General features: G+C 56.1%; 1 protein-coding gene across 1 annotated transcript; it reads left to right on the forward strand.

Annotated features, from left to right (window-relative positions):
• The first annotated feature begins 263 nt into the window (after nucleotides 1–263).
• A4GALT (alpha 1,4-galactosyltransferase (P blood group)) lies at nucleotides 264–16854 on the forward strand. Its single transcript, XM_029078778.2, has 2 exons — nucleotides 264–351; nucleotides 12662–16854. Exon 2 carries the CDS (start codon nucleotides 12719–12721, stop codon nucleotides 13775–13777), a length of 1059 nt encoding a protein of 352 aa, XP_028934611.1. The 5' UTR covers nucleotides 264–351; nucleotides 12662–12718; the 3' UTR covers nucleotides 13778–16854.
• The last annotated feature ends 1112 nt before the right edge of the window (nucleotides 16855–17966 follow it).

The following is a 17966-nucleotide window of genomic DNA, read 5'->3' on the forward strand; positions in this document are numbered from 1 at the left end:
GCGCTGGGTAGAGGAGGATGCGGGGTTGTCTGTCGGGGGCGGGCGGGGGTCTCCGGGGCCCCTCTGCCCGGTGGGGAGGGGGTCGGGGGAGGGGCACCGCCCCCTTCGTGGGCGCTGGCCGACGGTGCGGGAACCGTGGCGCCGGAGGAGCAGGATGACGGAGTGCGGGCGGGGCGGGGGCGGGGAGAAAGGGAGGGAGGGAGGGAGGGAGGGAGGGAGGGAGGGAGGGAGGGAAGGAAGGACGGACGGACCAGCTGGGCTTGGCCGCCGCCGCAGCCACAAGTAGCCAGGAGGCCGGAGTGCGGGGAGGAGGGACGGGCTGATGAAGGAGCCCCCGCCCCGCCGCAGGAGGTAGGGCCGCACCAGACCCCCGTCCAGCCCCGGGGACGTGTCTGACTGTCCGTCTGTGTACTTGGGTGTGTACCTGTGTGTTCTGGGGGCGCGGGGGTCATCTCAGTGAAAGGGGGTCGGAGGGTGGGGAGAGGGATGCCTGTGTGTTTCTAGGTGAGCAGGTGTATAGAAGTGTGGGTTTCCGAGCGGGCGCTATCAATCCATCGGTGGTATTTGAGCGCTCACCGAGAGCAGAGCAGTTTAGAACAGTGCTTGGCACAGAGTAAACGCGTAAAAAATACCATAATTATCATTATTACGAAGCTCTTGGGAGAGGGCAATACGGTAGTCGGTTGACACGATCGCTGCCCTTTCGGGCTTTACAGTCTAGAGAAGGAGAGACAGCAAAATTAGAGAGAGGGGGAATGGCAAGAGTTTAAGGGTGCAGTGCTGGGGAGCGAAAAGCAAAGTGGTTAAGGGTACAGACCCAGTTGCACAGGCGACTTAGAGAGAGGGCATATCGGTGGGGAAATGAGAGGCTCGTGCTCTCCGGAAGCGGCATGGGCTGCCCTGGATTCTCCCGGGGGGCGGTGAGGACTCAAGAGGTCGGGGTAGAATCTAATCAACGCCCCCGGCTACTCACTGTGCGCTCACGAACCCTCTCGGGGAGCCATCTCTGACCCCTCAATCCCAGAGCGGTCCTGGAATGCCCTCCCTCCTCACCTCCGCCAAACTAATTCTCTTCCCCTCTTCAAAACCCTACTTAAAACTCACCTCCTCCAAGAGGCCTTCCCAGACCGAGCTCCCCTTCTCCCTCTACTCCCTCTACCTCCCCCCCCTTCACCTCTCTGCAGTTTAACCCTCTTTTCCCCCCATTTCCCTCTGCTCCTCCCCCTCTCCCTTCCCATCCCCTCAGCACTGTACTCGTCTGCTCAACTGTATATATTTTCATTACCCTATTTATTTTGTTAATGAAATGTACATCGCCTCGATTCTATTTAATTGCCATTGTTTTTACGAGATGTTCTTCCCCTTGACTATTTATTGCCATAGTTCTTGTCTGTCTCCCCCGATTAGACTGTAAGCCTGTCAGACGGCAGGGACTGTCTATCTGTTGCCGACTTGTTCATTCCAAGCGCTTAGTACAGTGCTCTGCACATAGTAAGCGCTCAATAAATACTATTGAATGAATGAATGAATGACCTGCGGCAGGATCGGAGGCCATGCTGCCCGACGTAATCAAAGTAATCATCATGGTATTTAAGCGCTATGTGCCAAGCACTGCTCTACGCGCTAGGGTTGATGCAAGGTAATCAGGTTGGTCCACGTGGGGCTCACAGTCCTAATCCCCATATTGTAGATGAGGTAACTGAGGCACAGAGATGGGAAGGGGATTGCCCAAGGTCACAACAGACAAGAGGCAAAGCCGGAATCAGAACCCACATCCTCTGACTCCCAAGCTCGGGCTCTTGCCACTAAACCACACCGTTGTTTCTCCACCTCCTCACTCCACCCCTCCCGCCGTCGCACCTTCTTTGCACACTCCCAGAATAATAATAATAATGTTGGCATTTGTTAACTGCTTACTATGTGCCGAGCCCTGTTCTAAGCGCTGGGGTGGATACAGGATAATCGGATTGTGCCACGTGAGGTTCACAGTCTTCATCCCCATTTTACAGATGAGGTAACGGAGGCTCCGCGAAGTGAAGTGACTCGCCCAAAGTCACCCAACTGAGAAGGGGCGGAGCCGGGATTAGAACCCATGACCTCTGCCTCCCAAACCCGGGCTCTTTCCACCGAGCCACGCTGCTTCTCATTATGACTGTGAGCCCCACGTGGGACACCCTGATGCCCTTGTATCTACCCCAGCGCTTAGAACAGCGCTTGGCACATCCTCAGCGCTTAAGAAACACCACTGTTGTTATCATCCCACCTACTCCTCGAACCTCGTCCACCTCCAACCGCCCTCCACCTTCCCCACGTAGACGAAAAGACCTACCCACCAGCACGCCTCGGCACGTGGGCGTCCAACAAAACGCACGCGAGGGATGTCTCTCTGTTGCCGACTTGTGTATTCCAAGCGCTCAGTACAGTGCTCTGCACATAGTAAGCGTTGGATAAGTACTATCGAATGAATGAATCCAGCCGTCTCCCCGTTCCCTCTGGCTCCGTGCGACGCCTCGAGGGAGCGGCGAGGGCTGGAGGCCCCGCTCCCGGGCCCGCCCCTTCTGCGCATGCTCCTCGCCCCCCCCCCCACAGCTGCTCGGTTCCCTCCCTAGGGGGCGCCACCCCCGCCCTGCGCCGGGGCCGGGTGGGGGGGCGGGGGGGGGTCCCTTCCTCCCGCACGGCGCGGCCTCCGCTGGGGGGGAGGGGAGGGGAGGGGAGGGGATGGGCCGGGACTCCCTCAGCCAGGGCCTGCGGGCCGGAGGCGGCGGCGCTCGCCCCTCACCGAAGATCCCGCCGACTCCACCACCCCCTGGGCAGCCCCTCCCGGTGAGTCCGCCTCTTTCCCGCCCCCTCCTCAGGAGGCTCCGCCCCTTCCCCCCCCTCAGGCCATCGATGATATTTAGCGAGCGCCGACTAGGCGCACAACGCTGTGGTGACTCCGCCTCTTTCCCCTCCCCCCTCCCTAGGTGGCTCCGCCCCTTTCCCGCCCTCTCCCCCACAGATGGCCCCGCCCCTTTCCGCCTCCTGCCCCCATTGGCCCCGCCCCTTCCCCCCTGCCTCAATTGGCCCCGCCCCTTTCCCCCCTCCTGCCCCAGATGGCTCCGCCCCCTTTCCCCTCCTCCTGCCCCAATTGCCCCTGCCCCTTTACCCCTCCTTTCCCAGTTGGCTCCGCCCCCTTTCCCTCCCTCTCCCTTCACAGATGGCCCCGCCCCCTTTCCCCCTCCTGCCCCAGGTGGCCCCACCCCTTTCCCCCTCCTGCCCCAGTTGGCTCCGCCCCTTTCCCCTTTCCCACCCCAGTTGGCTCCGCCCCTTTCCCACCCCAGTTGGCTCCACCCCTTTCCCCACCCCCACATCTGACCCCGCCCCCTTTATGCCCACGACAGGTGGTCCCGCCTCTGGCTCCGCCCCCTCCACAGATGGCTCCACCCCTTTCCCCACCCCGCCACATCTGACCCCGCCCCTTTCATCCACATGACAGGTGAGTCCGCCCCTTCCCCCTCCCCATCACAGGTGGCTCCGCCCTTTTCCCCCCTCCCCCACATCTGACCACGACCCCTTCCCCCTCCCCAGCACAGTTGGCCCCTCCCCTTTCCCCTCCTCTCCCCATCTGACCCGCCCCCTTTCGACCCCCCTCCCCCCCCCCCCCCAGGCACCTTCAGCCCTCTGTCTGCTCCTACAGATGTCTCCATTCAATCCCTCTATCTCCTTGTCTCACCCCAGGGGGACCCTTGGGGCCTCTCGTCCCACCCCCCCAACCATGCCTGCGGCTGCCCGGACCCCTCAATGGGAGTGCCTTTCGGTACTCATCAGAGACAGGGAGGCCCGAGCTGTAGACACTCAACGGTACTGAACACAAGACTAATTTTCCCCCCATACCCCAAGTCCCAGTCAGGGGACAGACCTGTTGAAATCTGGACTTTATAGGATAGCAGTCCAAGGGCCTGGGATGGACAGACCACTGCTCCCCAACAGCCCCCCACCCCACCACCCCATGAGGACCCCAACGGGGAGGTGGCCTAATGTCAGCGGGGCTAGTAAAGCCACAGGAATAGCGTGAGGGAGGCTGGATCCTCACGGTTGCCTGGAAAGACGGAGAAGAGAAAACCAGGCATCTTCGGACAGACCTGCCGGCTGTGGAAGTGGGTAATGTTTTGCCAGGGTAAATGAGGACTCCCCCTTTGTGTGTCGGGAGCTCCAGCCTGTGCCTGTGCCCCACTCTAAGGCCGAGGACAACGGGCCAGACTGGCGAGCTGCAGCCTGAGGCCCGGGCAAGACCAGGGGCATGCTGGCTAGGCCTGTCCCTCCATGTCCAGTGAGGCTTCTCTCTTACCTTCCTGCTTCTTCTCCCCCAAGCTCTGCTGGGCCCACCCTTGCCCTTGGTCCTGCACTCTGCTGCCGTGCCCCTCTGGGGTACCCTACTATTGCACCCCTGTGAAGGGCCTCTCCCTGGCATTGGACTCATTTTCCTGACTCTCAGGGGGCAAATGCTGTCTGGAATAAGAGCCCTAACCTCAACCTTTGACGTAGGATTTTCCCAAGGTGGGAGGCGGGGGAGTTGTCCGTTCAGTGTCTAGGGGAGCCCCAGACTGCTCACAGACAGAGGACTCAGTAGATACTATTGAATGATTGGTGCAGTCGGCTCCCCTGTGTCACCAGACTTAGAGGGCCAGTCAGTTGTGCGCTTACTATGTGCAAAGCACTTTACTAAACATTTGAGAGAGTAGAGTTGGTACATTTGATCCCTGCCCACAAGGAACTGACAGACCGAAGGGGGAGACGGACACTAAAATAAATGGCAGAATCTAAGGATATGTGCTTAACTGCTGTGGAGCTGAGGGAGGGGTGAATGTCAAGTGCTTAAAGGGAACAGATGGACACGCACAGGTGATGCCGAAGGGAGGGCGAGTAGCGGATATGAGTGCTTAGAAGGGGAAGGCCTCATGGAGAGAGAAGCAGCACGGGCCGAGGAGTCAGAGGACATGGTTTCTAATACTGTCTCCGCCACTCAACTGCTGTGTGACCTTGGGCAAATCACAATTTCTCTGTGCCTTAGGTACCTCATCTATAAAATGGGGATTAAGGCTGTGATCCCCATGTAGGACATGGACTGTGTCCAACCTGATTAACTCGTATCTACCTCCATGCTCGGTATGGTGTCTGGCACATAAATACCATTAAAAAATGTGATTTTAGGAGGGCTTTGAAGGTGGGGATATGAAGGGAGGAGTTACAGGCCAGAGGGAGGTTGTGGGCAAGGGGTCGGTGGCCAGATAGATGAGCTGGAGGTACACTGGCTAGGTTGACATTAGAGAAGCAACTGGGTTGTAGTAGAACAGGGAGTTGAGGTAGGAGGAGAAGAGCCAGTTGAGTGCCTGAGTGTAAGAATGGCTCCCGATTTTCCGGGACGCCTTGCCTCTCAAGGGGATGGATTTTGAGCCCAGTCTCAAAACAAAGTGTAATGGGAGTTAACATTTTGGCAATCAATCTATCAACCGATTTTGACCTCCCTTTGTGTCCCGACCTGGACTCTCCCGATTGGACAGGCTCTGCCATACCTTATCAGGACATCTGAAATACCTGCACAACTGTGTGTTTCACATTGTGTGTTCCACCCTGGGAAGTTCACTCCTTTCTCTGGAAGAGGTTTTTTTTTTCCATTTTTAAAAGAGTTGGACTCAGGGCGTTTAGGTCAGAAGAGATGTCTTTCATTCTTAATGGAAGATAATGGAAATTCTTAACAAATGGCCTATTAGCAATCCACTGCAGAGTTCCCTCTCACTGCTTTGAGGAATTCTTAGTTTACTCTGCAGATGAAATTGATCTATGCTACTAGCCCTAGCTGGAGGCCTCTATGGGCTGAATTATTGCTTTCCCCCAGTTCTTCCTAGTGTTGGGTTGGGGACACTGTGATCCCCAAACAGAAAGAGAGAATTGTGTCACCAGCGGTGGCCCAGAGGGGCTGGGGCCATGGGGGGTTTGGCCTTGTCAGGGACGGTCACTGCATCCCTGCAGGGGTCACTGCATCCCTATAGGGGAGCTACTGGGGGAGGAGGGAGGGGGAAGAAGGAGGAGGGAGTCCTTTGTTGCCAGCCAGAGTTATAGAGTGTGAACTCTGGGGAGGGAATGTGTGTCTTTAGACTGTGTGCTCTCCCAACAACCTAAGAAGCAGCATGACACAGTGGAAAGAATACAGGACTGGGCATTAGAGGACTTGGGTTCTAATCCTGGCTCCACCACTTGTCTGCTTTGTGGATTTGGATAAGTCGTTTTACTTCTGTGTGCCTCAGTCTTTCATTGTCAGTCACATTTATGGAGTGCTTACGGTGTGCAAAACACTGTACTAAGTGCTTAGGGATTAAAAGTGTAAGCCTCATGAGGGACATGGACTGTGTCCAACCCAATTATTTTGTATCTGTCCCAGGGTTTAGTACAGTGTCTAGCACATAGTAAGCGCTTAACAAGTACCATTAAAAAAAGAACATGTACGCACAGCAGGTGCTCAGGAAATCCCACTGGGGGACTGAGTCCTTGCCAAAAATCTCCAACTTTTTTTTTTTCCGGAAAGACTCACCAGTGTTTCCACCACATCCAGGGTCCCCAGGCTGAGGGAGGACCTTCCCCCACCTCTTCAGTGCTCCAGACCCCCCTCCGAGCCAGGGTTCAACCCACCATCCCCAAGGACAACCTTCGGACCCCATGCCCGTGGAGAAGCCAACACTTGTGGTTTATGGCTGCCCTTCTGAGCTGGCTTCTCGCCCAGACCCCAGGGGTGCAACCACTGGTCCTGTGGTGTCCCTCACCACTGACCACCGCCAGCCGACTGGCCGGTCCACCGCCGCCTCCCCTGGGCCGAGAATACTTTCCCACAGAAACCCTCGGAATCTGGTCCGACAAGGGCCAGAATCCCAGTCCCACTCAGCCCAGCCTTCAAATCGGGGGGCCGGGACAGAGGAGGTGGTGGCTAGTGCAAGGAGCAATGTTGGAAAGCCCTAAGAAGTGATGCACTGGGAACTGGGGGGGTGGGGGGTGGGGGCAGAACAAGAGTCCCTGGCCTGTATTCTGTCTCCAGTGGGAACCCAGGGCATTTTGGAGGAACTGTGGGGCCAGGTGCCCTTCTGGATGTCCATCTAATTGGTTGGAGGGTTATCTTTTAGCATCCTCACCCTTTGTCCTCAAATAACCCACCCTGTTAAATCTCTCACCGAGGAATGAATCTAAACTTTAGTAGTGATGCCACTTAAGTTCCTCAAAAGCAGGGATCTTGTCTACTTCCTCATCAGTGTAAGGGCTGTGTCACTTGTGTCATTCCCATTCCCAGTAATAACGATAATAATAATAATCACTGTGGTGTATAAATCCCTGTCCCGCATGGGCCTCACAGTCTAAAGGGGAGGGAGAAGAGGTCTCAAATCTCCATTTTACAGATGAGGTAACTGAGGCCCAGAGAAGTTAAGTGACTTGCCCAAAGCCGCACAGCTGGCGAGGGGCAGAACCAGGATTAGAACCCGGGTCTCTGGGCTCCCAGTCCGCACTCTCTTTGACTAGGTCACCCTGCCACCTCTCAGTCTGGGTTCCAATTCCAGCTCTGCCGCTTGTCAGCTCTGTGTGACCTTGGGCAAGTCACTTCACTTCACTGTGACTCTGTTACCTCATCTGTAAAAGGGGGATTAAAACTGGGAGCTCCATGTGGGACATGGACTGTGTCCAACCTGATGATCATGTTATCTATCTCAGCGCTTATTACGGTGCCTGGCACTTAGTAAGCACTTTAAAAATGCCATACAAAAAAATTACAAATGGTTTCCACAGCTGGTGGTGGGACCAGATTCCCGGGGCGCCATCTCCTCTGACTCCCTGACCCCTGCAAGACCCGGGCTTGTCCATCCTGTGTGCTTTTGCTATGGCATCCCCCTGATTCTCTCTGGTCTCCCCTGCCACCTTCCTCGGTCTCACGTATGGCCCACCACCAGGCTCACTGCAAAACCCGTCTCCAGGCTCACTACACAGCCAGCTGCTGGGTTCACCATGTTGCTCACTGCAGGATCCCTATGGGGCTCACTGCCAGGGTCACTGTGAAGCTTACCATGTAATCCACTGCAGGGATCCCTGCCCTGCCTACCACATGTCTCTCCACATGACCTGTGAGCCCATTGTTGGGTAGGGATTGTCTCTATCTGTTGCTGAATGGTACTTCCCAAGCGCTTAGTACAGTGCTCTGCACACAGTAAGAGTTCAATAAATCCGATTTAATGAATGACCCATACACGGATCCCTACGGGGCTTGTTGTGAGGTCTACTGCCCAGCTGGCTGCAGGGCGGGCTTTGGAGCCTGCAGCCCAACTGGCTGCTGGGTGTGCCGTGGGGCCTGCTGCCCAGCTGGCTGTGAGACTAGTCCATATTTGGGCCGTCTGACTCTTGGTTCAGCAGAATTGTGACTAGTGGTCTGTTTTTGTTTTGTGACGTTGTGAGGCAATAAAGCCCTCTTAGTACACACATGCATGTGTGCACATGTGTGTGCTTGGAGACGGATGTCAGGGGAGGCTAGTGTATGATAGGGCAGGAGGGGTGTGTGTGTGTGTGTGTGTGCGCGCGCATGCTTGAGAGAGAGGGAGAGAGAGAGGGATATGCGTGTCTGGTTCTTCAGATTTGCATTCCATAAGGAAAGGCTCCCAACATAGACTACAGTTGCTAAATTCTGAAGTCAATAAAAACCTGAGGAATTGCTTGTCTTAGGGCCTGGGGCTGATTTAGTTCTGAAGCAGAACTGGTCAGGCGAGAGCCAGAGGTCCAGTCACATGGGCACTGTGGACTGCTCCGTGGGGCTTCAGATCTCTGGGCTCCCTGAAGGAGCCCTGGGTGCATCCTGGCCATCTGGGACCCCCACCCTGTCCCAGAAGCTGGACAGGCCATGGGAGGCTAGGGTGGAGGTCAGGGCTGGGGCTGGGGCCGGGCCCATAAAGCTTTCCTGAGGAAAGTCCCTGGGAACAAACTCGACCCAGACCGAGTATTCTCATTTAACAGCAAAATCCCAACGGGGCTGAAATGGGAAGGCTCCGACTGCAGCCTTCGTGGTCAGGGTAGCGCCGAGCTCTGCTAGGGATCATGGCCAGCCCAGCCAGCACCAAAAATAGAAGCCTGGAGAAAGCGGAGCAGGCTAATGTCATTGCAAGGGAAACCAGGAGCAGATCGGGGGAAGCTCAGAGCCTACTGTGACAGGAATTCTGAAATGGAGAAAGTAACAACGGATGTCCATCAGCGCTCAGAGTAAAGACGAGATTAGCTAAGAGTCTTTTTCACTTCTGATGAAACCTTGCATGCTCTGGAAAATCCAGAGCTTGAGGGACTTCGGGAATGTCTTCCTACAGATTGAATGGCTGAATTGTTATAATAATAATGATGATGGAATTTGTTAAGCTCTTACTATGTGTCAAGCACTATTCTAAGCTCTGGGGTAAATACAAGCTAATCAGGTTGGACACAGTCGCTGTCCCATATGGGAGTAACAGTTTTCATCCCCATTTTACAGATAAGGGAACTGAGACACAGAGGAGTTACGTGACTTGCCCGAGGTCATGCAGCAGGCAAATGGCGGAGTGGGGATTAGAACCCAGGTCCTTCTGACTCACAGGCCCGTGCCTTATCCACTAAACCACGCTGCTTCTGTTATCCAACAGGAAGTGCAGTATAGTACTGCAGTTTGGGGCTGGGGTTCTGCCTCCCAGAAGATTTCCGAAGAAGCAGTGCCAGAAGCCTCAGACGTTGCCCAGGAACCTGAGGAGCTGGTGGTGACCAGGTGGAGGGCCAGAGGGCCAGAAGACGCCTTGGGGGGATGTGGGGCTCCTCCCTCCCCAACTGTGAGGTTCTTGGACCATTTGGCCAACTCCTGCTCAGGGTTGTGAGACCATGGCCCTGATGGCCTTGGAGCCTGACAGCAATCAATCAATCTATCGTATTTATTGAACAGTTAGTATGTGCAGAGCACTGTACTAAGTACTTGGGAGAGTATAACACAACAGAGTTGGTGGCTACATTCCCTTCGTACAAGGTGCCCACAGTCCAGAGGGGGAGACAAATGTTGAAATAGAGTATGGATATGGACATAACTGCTGTGAGGCTGAGGGTAGGGTGGAAAAAGGTCCAAGGACAAAAGTGGCATAGAAGATAGAGAGCCAGAGTAGGGAAAGGTCAGCTGGAGGAGATGTGCTTTTATTACAGCTGTGAAGGTGGGGAGAGCTATGGTCTGTCAGATATGAAGGGGGAGGGAGTTCTAGGTTGGTATTAGTGAAGTGTGTGGGTGGGTTGTAGTAGGAAGTCAGTGAGGTGAGATAAAAGGGGGCAAGGTGGTTGAGTGTTTCAAAGCCGATGGTAAGGGGCTTCTGTTTGATGTGGAGGTGGATGGGCAACCACTGGAGGTCCTCGAGGAGTGGGGAAATGTGGACTGAATGGTTCTGTAGAAAAATGATCTGGGCAGCAGAGTGGAATATGGACTGAAGTGGGGAGAGACAGAAGACAGGTAGGCAGGAAGGCTGATGGTGGGATTGGATAAGTGCTTGGATCAGTGCATTAGCAGTTTGGCTGGAAAAAAAGCGCTAGGACAGATAGAGGATAATCACACCAGACATAGTCCCTGTCCCACACTGGGCTTACATAGTCTGAGGGGTAGGGAGAACAAGTATTGAATCCCCATTTTAGAGCTTTGAGATCCAGAGAATCATTCAGTCGTATTTATTGAGTACTTACTGTGTGCAGAGCACTGCATTAAGTGCTTGGGAGAGTACAGTACAAGTTAAGACCTTGCCCACTGTCACATGGCAGTGCTGGAATAAGAACCCAGGTCCCCTGATTCCCAGGCCCAAGCCCTTTCCACTCAGTTATGCTGCTTCTCCCTTCCACTCACGCTTCTGCTTTCCTTTCTGCTTTTTCTTCTGCTCTGGCTCTGACCTCTCCAGAAGGTTTCCAAAACTAGCCGACACTGGGACATAAGAAACCTCCTAGGACCAGCCTGAGATCTTCCAGAGAAGCCTCCCCTCCCTTCTGTCCCAGAAAACACCCTTCCTCCTAGCCCTTCCTCCTCACCCTCCTCCTCACCACCCGTTGAAGAGGGGGTTGCTTCAGGACCACCTCTTGCTAGGGCTCACTGTGGGGCAGACCGATAGGCTCTCAGGTTCGGAGCGGTGCCTTGGGCCAGCCCTGACTGAAGGCAGGGAAAGCGGGTCCCGAGCACCCTTCCAAGTTACTGGAATAGAGTCTTCCCTGGCCAAGTTCTCAGGATACAACTGGGAAACTAGCTGTTTTCTTATGAAACATCTTGGCAAGGAATCAGGCTGTGTATAGCAGCCCTGAAGGCAATAAGTGCTTTTCCAAATTTGCAGGATCCATTAATGGCCATCGCCGCCCTGCTCCCTCACCAACTTGCCCCCATCAACCCCGGGCCTGCCCCTCCCAATCCTACGGGTCCAAGTGCTCCTGCGGAAGGATGTTCATCAAGGGAGCAGGGGGGCAGACCCACCACCCCCGCTCTCAGGACATTCTGACTCTGGTGACCTCGTCCCAGATCCCCCACCCTGGTTGGGTCGGGGTTCAAATCACCACCCAAAGCTGCGTCTGTGCACACTGGCCCTGCACTGAGGCAGGCAGGGAGGTGAACCAGGAGGCAGGGTGTCATAGCAGAGGCAGAAGAGAGCAGGCTCCAGGACTGGCACAGTGGGCGTTTGGAGGGAGAGGGAAGGGTGGATTCCAGAGAGGCTGCGGAGGTCAAAACGACAGGATTAGGTGGCCGACTTAATATGCGGGTGGAAGGAGAGCGATGAGTCGAGGCTAAAGTCAGGCCTGTGGGCTTGTGAGACTTTGCTGGTGGTGGGGGTGGTTTTGCAGTCACCAGCAACGGGGAAAGTTGGGAATGGGAGGGGGTGGAGGAGGGAAGATGAGAAGTTATGTCTTGGACCTGAAATCTGGCCCCAGGCTTGTGGGAACCTGGGGGACCTTCATTCAGTTCATTGAAAAGCAGCATGGTGCAGTGGATTCAGTACGAACCTGTGAGTCAGAAGGTCATGGTTCTAATCCTGTCTCCGCCACTTGTCTGCTGTGTGACTTTGGGCAAGTCATGTCACTTCTCTGAGCCTCAGTTACCTCCTCTGTAAAATGGGGATTGAGCCTGTGAGCCCCCCCCCTTGGGACAGGGACTGTGTCCAACCCAATATGCTTGTATCTATACCCCAGCGCTTAGTACAGTGTCTGGCACATAGTAAGCACTTAACAAATACCATTATTATGAAAGAGCACAGGCTTGGGACTCAGAGGACTCGGTTCTAATTCTGGGTCCGCCACTTGTCTGCTGTGTGACCTTGGGCAAGCCACTTAACTTCTCTGTGCCTCAGTTACCTCATCTGTAAAATGGGGATTAAGACTGTGAGCCCCACATGGGAGAACCTGATTACCTTTCATCTACCCCAAGTGTTTAGAACAGTGTTCGGCACAGAGTAAGCGCTTAACAAATACCATATTTATTATTATTATTGTTAATATTCAGTCTTATTTATTGAGGACTGACTGGGTGTAGAGCACTGTACCAAGCGCTTGGGAGAGTACACTGTAACAGTAAACAGGCACATTCCCTGTCCCCAATGAGCTTACAGTGATGTAACCCTGTCCCCTTTGTTTGCAGCCCAGCCCCGTAGTGGCTCCCCAGTGTCCCCGGGGCAGCCCTGGACTGGAGGAGACCATGCAGCGACCCCCAGACTGCGCCCTCAGGCTGCTTCGGGGGGCGCCGCGGCACCGGCTCTGTGCCCTGTTGGTCCTCACATTCAAGTTCATGTCCGTGGTCTCCATCATGATCTACTGGAGGATTGTGGGTGACTCCAAGTTCAAGAGCCCATCGTTCAGCCTGCCCCTGGAAGTCAAGTGCCCCTCGGCCCCGAGTCCCCCAGCCCCCCCGGGCCCTCCAGGTGGAGACATCTTCTTCGTGGAGACCTCGGAAAGGACCAACCCCAACTTCCTCTTCATGTGCTCGGTGGAGTCGGCCGCCAGAACCCACCCTGAGACCCGGGTGGTGGTCCTCATGAAGGGTCTGGGCGGCGGCAACGGCTCACTGCCCAGGCACCTGGGCATCTCCCTGCTGCGCTGCTTCCACAACGTGGAGCTGCGCCCACTGGACCTGCGTGAGCTCTTCGCCGGGACGCCTCTGGCCGGCTGGCACGCCACGGTTCAGGCCCGCTGGGAGCCCTACCTGCTGCCCGTCCTCTCAGACGCCTGCCGGATCGCCATCATGTGGAAGTTTGGGGGCATCTACCTGGACACGGACTTCATTGTGCTCAGGAGCCTGAAGAACCTGACCAACGTGCTGGGCACGCAGTCTGAGTACGTGCTCAATGGGGCCTTCCTGGCCTTCGAGCGCGGGCACAAATTCATCGAGTTGTGCATGCAGGACTTCGTGGACCACTATAACGGGTGGGTCTGGGGCCACCAGGGGCCTCAGCTCCTCACCCGCGTCTTCAAAAAGTGGTGCTCGGTCCGGAGTCTCCGGGCCCGCCAGAGCTGCCGGGGGGTGCGGGCCCTGCCCCGCGAAGCCTTCTACCCCATCCGCTGGCAGAACTGGAAGAAGTACTTCCAGGAGATCGGCCCCTTGGAGTTCCGCCGACTGCTCAAGGACACCTATGCTGTGCACGTGTGGAACAAAAAGAGCCAGGGCGCGCACTTTGAGATCGCCTCCAAGGCCCTACTGGCCCAGCTGCACTCTCATTATTGCCCCACCACCTACAGCATCATGAAGATGTATCTCTGAGGGGGCCTGGCCTGCCAGAGCCTCCGGGGACCCTCCGGCCTTCGGGAGGGGCAACCAGCCTAGCACCCTGAGCTCTGTGCCGGCTGGAGGTTGGGGTGGAGTCGGACGGGCACGTGGGGGTGGCTCGAGGGACAGGGATATGGGGCACCAACAGGGACCGCTCTAGCCCTGGGAGGCGGGAGTGCGTGGGCCGGCGCATGTCCTCGGAGGGATGAAGGGGAGAAAAGGGCTCATCGAGATCAGGGCAGGCACATGAGCAGGTGATGGGTGAGGGAGACTGTGGACTAGGGAATGGGAAGGTTGAGGAGATGGAGAAACTTGCAGAAAGAGGGCAGGGGATGAGAGAGGAGTGGAGGCTGAGAACAGGAATTTTTTAGTGGTTTGTGGTGGGGGATTCTGGCTCCCAGCATCTCCCGTGGCCACTTAAGCTCTGTGCTCAGGCTCAAGATTTCTGAGGGCCTTAGCTGAACATACAGCACTTTGTGAGAGAGACAGAGACACAGAGAGGAGCAGCAAGTGAGTGAGTAGGCTTATGAGAGCCCCTCGAGCTTTCCCTCCACTTCCCAGAGCCACCACTGCCACCCTTCCCCCAGCCCCCGCCTGCGGGGTGAGGCCGTGGGAAGTTAGGGCCAAAGCTCTCTGAGCTCTTGGGATGAGGAAATAAAAATTGCAAGTAGCAGGAGGGAAGGCTCTTACAAAGACCTTTTTTCACACACCCTCTTTCCCTGCTCCTGCCCTTCTCTTAGACATTAGATGGGAAGGGGAGGGGGCTCTAGCCTCTCTATAGCCAAGAGAAGAATGTCAATAGAAAAAACACTGTAGGAGCAGCCAGGACCCTGCCTGACCTCTCAGTGATGGCCAGTCTCCTGACTCCCCTGTTTGGGGTGTGGCAGGATGGGGGAAGTAAGTGTCACTTGGCAGCAGCAGATGGCACTTGTCAATGGGCTAATTGGCCCTTCAGGCTCATGCAGAAAATGGTCACAGCTGTGCTAGTCCCAGGAGCCCCACTCCCAGGTGAGGCCTCAGTTGGCAGAAGGCAGTGCCCTGAGAACCAATGCACACTCACCTTCACTCTCTGTAGGCGTGCGTGAACACACACACTCTCTCTCTTTCTCTCTCTCCCTTTCTCATGCTAATTCACTTCTCCTAGCCCCCTTAAATCCAAGGGGATACTTGTTCCACCCACCCTTACTGCTGTTTAAGACAACTGTCTTCCAGAAGCCTCTGGCCCTGCCCAGAAGTAAAGCAGCTGATTTGCAGACCCAGCCCCTGTCTGCTTTAGACCCAGGGTAGAGAGCTTTAGACCCAGGAACCTGATCAGGAACAGCTAGGGCACACTCAGGCCTCACCTGGGCCTCAGCTGCGGCCATGGAACGTAGGAGGCAAACTCGACTAACCGAAGCAAAGCACATGGATCGGCTGGAGGAGGGTGGCTGATCCAGGGGAAACTGTCCCTGCTCTGAAGCTGAGGAGTAAAGCCCCCTCGGGGCCCTGTGGGTTTTGGTCTTGTCCTGTCAGTCAACCCCTGGGACCTCAACCCGTGAAGCCCCTTGACTCATCACCCGCTTCCTGGCCCTGGAAGGCCTAGGGGTTGCCCTCTTCCAGGCCCTTCTGGTCCTGCCTGTCCTGGACTCCCTGCAGGGTCTCTGGCTGGGCCTGCCTCTGCTCCCTCCTACAAATTGCAGACACAGGGATGGGGATTCACACTCTGAGTGGCCAAGCCCCAGGGCAGGCCAGTGAGCTAAAATGACATTAGACTGTCAGGGCGTGAACTCTGAGGCGATGAGGTACTGGTGACTGTGTCAGTCCAACCTCCCTCCACTAACCCCCCACTGCCCTGCACAGTTACCAGTCCAATGGGAAAGTTGTATCACCAAAGATGGGCCTCAAGGATGGACCCTGAGGGTGGTCCCCAAAAGAGCACTGTATGTGCAGCCCCTGGGAGGGGAGGAGGGGGCTGTTGGCCAGGGAGACCAGGGTTGGGCCTTCCCACTGTGCCCCTCCTCCCCATAAGCATGGGGCAAGGAGAAAGTATGGGGTGGTTGAAAGTGGACTGTCCCTGCCCCACCCCTATGCTCTCCCAGCATGCTTTGTAGCTCCCTGCTGGGTTGGTGGTCGATATGTCAGCAACTAGACCTGTTAGCCAGAAACCTAGCCCAAGTTCCACTCAAATGTGAGGCCTGGCATTCCTTCTGGGGAGTTGCCGCACAATTGTCAGTCGTGTGTTTGTCGTGTATGTGTATAGGTGTGTTTGCTCCAGGCTGGCGAGGCTTGGCTAAGGTCCTTTCTTGCTGCACTTGGGGAGAAACCTGTGCAGTCCTCCTGTCTCCCCAGGCCTCAGTGGCAGGGCCCCTATCCAGCACTGGCTCTTTTAAAGCCCCTGCCAGGGGAAGGCTTGGGGCCGGCTGCCTGAAGGCACCAACCGACTAACCAGCTCCATCACCGCCGTGCCTAGGCCCACTCTGCCACATCATCAAGTAAGGGGTCTCACTGTGTCACTGTGCAAGGAATCCTGAGAGGCCTGGGCTGGCGGAGCCCCAGCAGAGCTGGCAGGCGCAGTTCCCGATCCAGTTACGGAGCCGCCCATGGAGAGCAGTGCCTCCTGGGGCTCACGGCTGGCCCAGCGCGGACGTGACCCACCTAAGGGACGGGCAGGGCGATCACTGCCGATGTGGAATGTGATGGCACGCTGACCGTGGGGGAGTAGGGTAAGAGCTTTCGTGAGCTCTTGGGGACTTACCGGAGGGCCTCACTGTGTGTCATCAGACCCTCGATCTCTCAGGCCCATACCAAAGCCAACTCCATCCCCAGGGGCCGACTGCATACGTGAGTGCCTGAACTGGGACCAAGGTTCCACCTAAGCCCTCGAGCGTTCATGGTCTCTTCACCCTCCCCACCACCCTACCAGCCCTGTGTCCATATCCCCCCCTTCTCTTACTTCCGTCTAATTTATTTCAGTGTCCATCTACCCCGCTGGACTGGAGACTCCTCAAGGGCAGGGATCATGTCTGCTAACTTCTTTGTAACATGGTGCTCTGCAAAGAGTAGGTGCTCAATAAATATGATTGATTGATTGATTGACTGATGGATTGACTAGACCCTGGAGGAGATAAGTCCTCTTCCCCACAACAGGGGCTGGGAGTTTGAGGTCTCGGAAGTGGACAGGGCACCAGTCTCGGCCCTACTCTCCCCAGCCAGTCCCACCCCTGCCCCTCCCAGGCTCACCCCAACTCTCTCACAGCATGCCTTGCAGCTCCAGGCTGTGTCGGTGGCCGCTGTACATTAATAAAATAAATAGAGCAATAAATATGTACAGATATATACAAGTGCTTTGGGGAGGAAAAGGGGGTAGAGCAGAGGGAGGGAGTAGGGGCCATGGGAGGGGAGGAGGAGCAGAGGGAAAGGGAGGGCTCAGTCTGGGAAGGCCTCCCGGAGGAGGTTAGCTCTCAGTAGGGTTTTGAAGAGGGGAAGAGAGTTAGTTTGGTGGATGTGAGGGGGGAGGGCATTCCGGCATCCCAAGGAATGCTGAACGTGTCAGAGAGAACCCTGTCCCAAATCCCTGCCGCCGGGGCTTTTCCGGCCGGCTAGGTTAGGTCAAGCGGGCGGCCGAATAGGGCCGAGACCGTCTTGGATAATGTTGATTTTTCGGTCTTTCCGGAATCCCGCTCCGTCGGTCGCGATGCCCGCAAGGCAGCCGGCGGGGCAGCGGAAAGGGGCCGGGCGGAGCCTGGCTGGGCACGGTTTGGTTGCCGGTGCGCCGGTCCCCTCTGGTGGGGAAGAGCCGAAAGCGCCACCACGTCTGGTTTCTGTCCCGTGTGCTGAGGCTTGTTCGCCAAGCCGAACGTCTGTGTCCTGGGGCTGAACCGGGAATGATGCTTACAATGTGATGGGTCACCGGGGGTCCGGGAGGGAGTCATGGACGGAGAGGAGAGAGAGAGGGGTGTTGGGCAGTCCGTCCTAACCATTAAGTTGGTGCCCACCGGCCCATGGTTCTTCCAAGTTTCTGAGGTCATGTCAGACATAGTGTTCTGGGCTGAACTCAGGGGGTCACTGATGGCCTTAGAGGAACAGAACTGCTTTTATATAAAGCCCCGGACCCTCAAGAATAATCTGGCTCCGGAATATCCTGGGTGATTGGCCCTATCCTCTGCATTCAAGCAGTCACCACCCTGCATGTCACTCCCCTCCT

Source organism: Ornithorhynchus anatinus, chromosome 14 (genome assembly GCF_004115215.2).
Source record: "Ornithorhynchus anatinus isolate Pmale09 chromosome 14, mOrnAna1.pri.v4, whole genome shotgun sequence".
In the NCBI taxonomy this organism is placed as follows: Eukaryota; Metazoa; Chordata; class Mammalia; order Monotremata; family Ornithorhynchidae; genus Ornithorhynchus; species Ornithorhynchus anatinus.